Source organism: Tachysurus vachellii, chromosome 4 (genome assembly GCF_030014155.1).
Source record: "Tachysurus vachellii isolate PV-2020 chromosome 4, HZAU_Pvac_v1, whole genome shotgun sequence".
Lineage (NCBI taxonomy): Eukaryota > Metazoa > Chordata > Actinopteri > Siluriformes > Bagridae > Tachysurus > Tachysurus vachellii.
Window position 1 is genome coordinate 21,802,745 of NC_083463.1, and position 4,427 is coordinate 21,807,171.

The following is a 4,427-nucleotide window of genomic DNA, read 5'->3' on the forward strand; positions in this document are numbered from 1 at the left end:
GAAATGGGAATGGTGACGTCAAATGGGCTCTATAAAAGCATAAAGTCATAGTTTAGGGGGACAACGCAGTAAAAGGCAAACAAATTTTCTTCCTCGCACTTAAATATTTGCGTTGTTGTGTGATTGGCTTGAGTGTGGTTGGCAAAGAAGCCTGATTGCTCCTGCCTTTTTTTGTTGGTCACTATAACCTGGCTGAGCTCACCAATTGCTTATTTATTGAAGTCTCTGTGTTGATTTGTTGCGTGTAACAATATGTTGGACATGCTTGAGTACAGTCACTACCAGGTAAGAAACAACTTTGGAGCTCGAATTTATATTTTAGTCACTTTGGAATGGAAGAGTTTGTTCACAAGTAGAAAACCTATCTGTCTATCTGTCTGTCTGTCTGTCTGTCTGTCTGTCTATCTATCTATCTATCTATCCGTAATACCGTAATATACCTTATTCAGATGCCTAAATTTTCTACTACTTGATTAATTTTTTAATTTTTTATTTTTTCATGTTACTTCAGGTCCAGACTCATTTGGAGAGCCCCAATAAATATCACCTCCAGCAGAGTCCAAGGCAGCAGGTGAAGCACTATCTGCCCAGCACACTTGGCTCTAAGCTAAGCCCTCCATTAAACAGCCAGCACCCGGAGCACGGCATGCCCCCCGGCCCCGGAGCCAGCGCCCCCAACAGCCCTATGGCCCTGCTCACCCTCACAAACAACTGCGAGAAAGAGGTAACTCACCATACAGTGTTAGATACAGTTTTACAACCAGTGAATATAGTTTTGACTATAAACTTAACACATATTAATCGTGTTTATTCTGCAGAAATTATCGTTCACTTTGATCTGAGATCAGCATGCAAAGCTGAAGAGTTAAAAAGTTACTGGTGTTTTTACGGGGAAAATGTATTTTTTAAGTTCCTGTCACTTTTTTGCTCTTATTTTTGTTTTGTATTAAAGTGAAGGTTTTGAGATTTGAATCACATTCAGTTCTTGTGAAAAACTATTCACGCATTGTTCATGGTCTAGTTGAAGTCTAGTTCAAGTTGTCATTTAATCTGCTATATTTCTGTTTATATGTTCCGCTTCTGCTCTAGATGGACGACGTTATTGAAGACATTATCAGTTTGGAGTCGAGTTACAATGATGACATCCTTGGATTAATGGACGCAGGACTTCAAATACCAAATACGGTAAACTGACAGAAATCTTATACTCGTTTTTTATTTGTTTCTATGTTTTTGTTTATATATTCTTGTAACCTTTGACAACATTTCAGATCCCGGTTTCTGCAAATCTTCTTGACATCTATAGTAATCATGCACTTCCTCCATCTGGAGTCTCCATTGGGAATTCCTGCTCGTCTAGTTTACCCAGCGTCAAAAGGGAATTCTCAGGTATATCTGCTTTCATTATGTCTCTAATTATTGTGCATAGAGCTGACCTATTAAAGCTGTTTAAGCATAGTTCCTATGGGAATTATTTTCCCATAAACCTCCCATAAACAATATCATACTCATTTGAAAGGATGAAACTATCCACATTGTGTGCAATTTTTAATGCACAGTTGCAACGATAAATAAAATCTATATTGTACCAAATGACCCCAGCTCCTGACATGATGCACGTGGACCAACCTGGACTATGTGGCAAGTTTGACTCTTATCAGAGGCCCGAAGGCCTTCCAGTAGGTATGTTTCCGTCTGCTTGGCAAACACTTGTATGAGTTCTTAGATTAAAGTTAAGCATATGAAAGTTTTTGCATATGTTCTTATATTGCATCAAGTGAAAAAAACAACACATTTTAGTCTGGGTAGTGCATGTTGAATGCATTTATACTGTGATAGATTATATTGTATTAAATGGAAAAATTGCACACAATTTGGATGCCTGATTATGAAAAACATACATCGATAAACATATCAGACCACAGAATCAGTGTTCCAAATTGTAAATGTATTAAAATATTTAGTATACTAAAAATATTTTTTTATTATGAAGAACTTTCCGGGAATGTTTCTGGTTTCCTTATGTTGATTTTTAAAATATCAATGTTTTTTTGTTGTTTTTTGTTTTTTTAGAAGCAGAAGTGAGAGCTTTGGCAAAAGAGAGGCAAAAGAAAGACAACCACAACCTGAGTAAGAATAATTCTTATTCTTATTCTCAGACTGAAAAACAGTTTTCTTTGTAAACTGTTGTTACACAAATGATGATTGTCATTGTCAGTACCTGTCTAATTTTTTCTCTTCTCCTAGTTGAACGAAGACGACGCTTTAACATAAATGACAGAATTAAAGAACTTGGGACGTTAATTCCCAAATCTAACGATCCGTAAGTCAACCAACTAGTTTAAAGTGCTTTTAACTTTAAAAATTACATTAAGGCTTTTTACAAGTAAACAATTATTTCTCTTGAAAAGTAAACCAATTTAAGCTGAATTTTCATTTTCAATGGATTTTAAGGGTTATATGCTTATTAAGGAGTTTACTCTATGTATTTCCAGAGACATGAGGTGGAATAAAGGAACTATTTTGAAGGCCTCAGTGGACTACATCAGGAAGCTACAGCGAGAGCAGCAGCGAGCGAAAGAGCTGGAGAGCAGACAGAAGAGACTGGAGCACACCAACAGACACCTCCTGCTTCGCATTCAGGTACACACAAGAAAGAATGATTTACTTTCACAAATAAGGTTTTACATTTACATTCACATTTACAGCATTTGGCAGACGCCCTTATGCAGAGTGACATACAAAAGTGCTTTTAAGTCACTGAATACATTATCTCTGGTTCACTAGGTTACAGATGTAAAATACTATGAGCCTAAAACACTTTTTTTTTTTTTTTTTTTTTTTTTTTTTTTAAATACACACATACAACAAACAAGGGTGAAAGTAGTTCAAGTATTTCATGAAGACGTAGGTCTTTAATTCTGGTACTAAAGTTTTGAACGATTTGGAGCTTGTGACAGTAAGAATAGTGAGTGTGATTCACATTTAAGTGATTGATTAAGTAGAAATGATAAAATATTTAAAAATGTGTAATATGCAGTAGAAACAGAGAATATATACTTTACCCTTTACCTTGTGGGAAAATTAGAATCTTGTAATATTTGGAAGGCTCAATATTTAAAATAAAATATTTAAAATAGCGTTGCTCAGAGAATCATTTAATTTCTCTTTTAATAGGACTATGAGTAATAAGTATGTACACATGTTTATGACTCAGGAGCTGGAAATGCAGGCTCGTGCTCATGGTTTGGCTGTAGGAGGCTCCTCAGCACTTTGCTCCAGTGAGTTGGTGGCCTGCACAATCAAGGAAGAACCTATTAGCTATTCAAGCTGCGTGTCCGAGCTGTATGCTCGGCCACACCTCCCCAGCCCAGATCATTCCCGGCCGACCACTCTGGACCTCAACAACGGCACTATTAGCTACAGTGACAACACCACAGATGAGGCAGAGGCAGGGCTGTATGCAAGCCACAAAGACCCCTCAGCCAAGCTAAACGACATGTTTCTGGAGAACACACTGTCACCAGTAGGCACCAGTAACCTGCTGCTCTCCTCAGGTTCTCCCACACACTCCGACAGCAGCAGACGAAGCAGCACCAGCACAGAAGAACAGGAGAAGGGCTGTTAGCACCATTTAATGAACTTACTCTTTAATTACTGTTTATTAGTATTATTGTTTTTATAGTATTATTGTTTTTAAAATGTAACTAAATTTTGATTGCAAATATATTCAGGATTTTTGATTATATTAGTAATATATTCAAAGATGTTTCCAAGCATTCCTAAAGATATACAAGATTTAAGATTTGGAACACAATTGGGATTTTTGGCAATGTTTTGAAATTTGGAGTATTCATTATTTTGAACTGTATTTTTTTATGTTGTGCTTTTTATCATATTCACCCGTGAATGTATATTAAAATATCAGATGGACACTACACAAAGAAAAAGAAACATTAGTTAAGCTATGATTTCTCATCTAAATCTGTACTTTAGTATATTATTCAGTATATTATTAACATCATGAAGAGCTTTTAGTGTCATAAATGCCAAAGTATTAATAAGTCTTTAATACCCCCTTACTCAAATCTGGTCTTAAATTTATATAATATACTGAATTATTAGTAAATTAACTTTCTTAGTACCAAATTTTACAACATAAAATGAATTACTCCCAAACGATATAGATAAAAACTCTAGACTAACAGTAATAAATTAATAGTAATAGTAATCTTTAGTGGATCAATTAAATATCAATCACTTTATATGTATTTTGTTTATGTCTTTAGAAAGGATATAAACAGTACATCGTTACATGTGATTATAAACTGAAAATTTACAGAAATATTGGTTATACAATGTTAGTTATTCAAATGTTTATGCAGTATTTACTGTACTGTATTATCTATGTCCTTTAATAGATTTTT

At 35.1% G+C, this 4,427-nt stretch overlaps 1 protein-coding gene across 5 annotated transcripts; it reads left to right on the forward strand.

The window, feature by feature from the left end:
- The first annotated feature begins 252 nt into the window (after window positions 1–252).
- mitfa (melanocyte inducing transcription factor a) lies at window positions 253–3,628 on the forward strand. Of its 5 annotated transcripts, none has more exons than XM_060867136.1 (9): window positions 253–285; window positions 512–724; window positions 1,090–1,185; window positions 1,272–1,393; window positions 1,598–1,683; window positions 2,074–2,130; window positions 2,248–2,323; window positions 2,496–2,643; window positions 3,218–3,628. In XM_060867136.1, the coding sequence occupies exons 1-9, from the start codon at window positions 253–255 to the stop codon at window positions 3,626–3,628; spliced, it is 1,242 nt and encodes a 413-aa protein (XP_060723119.1). The 5 variants fall into 5 exon arrangements, with proteins under 5 accessions (XP_060723119.1, XP_060723120.1, XP_060723121.1 ...); XM_060867137.1 differs by having other exon boundaries at window positions 1,272–1,389; window positions 1,594–1,683; XM_060867138.1 differs by having other exon boundaries at window positions 1,272–1,389; window positions 1,603–1,683.
- Window positions 3,629–4,427: the final 799 nt, after the last annotated feature.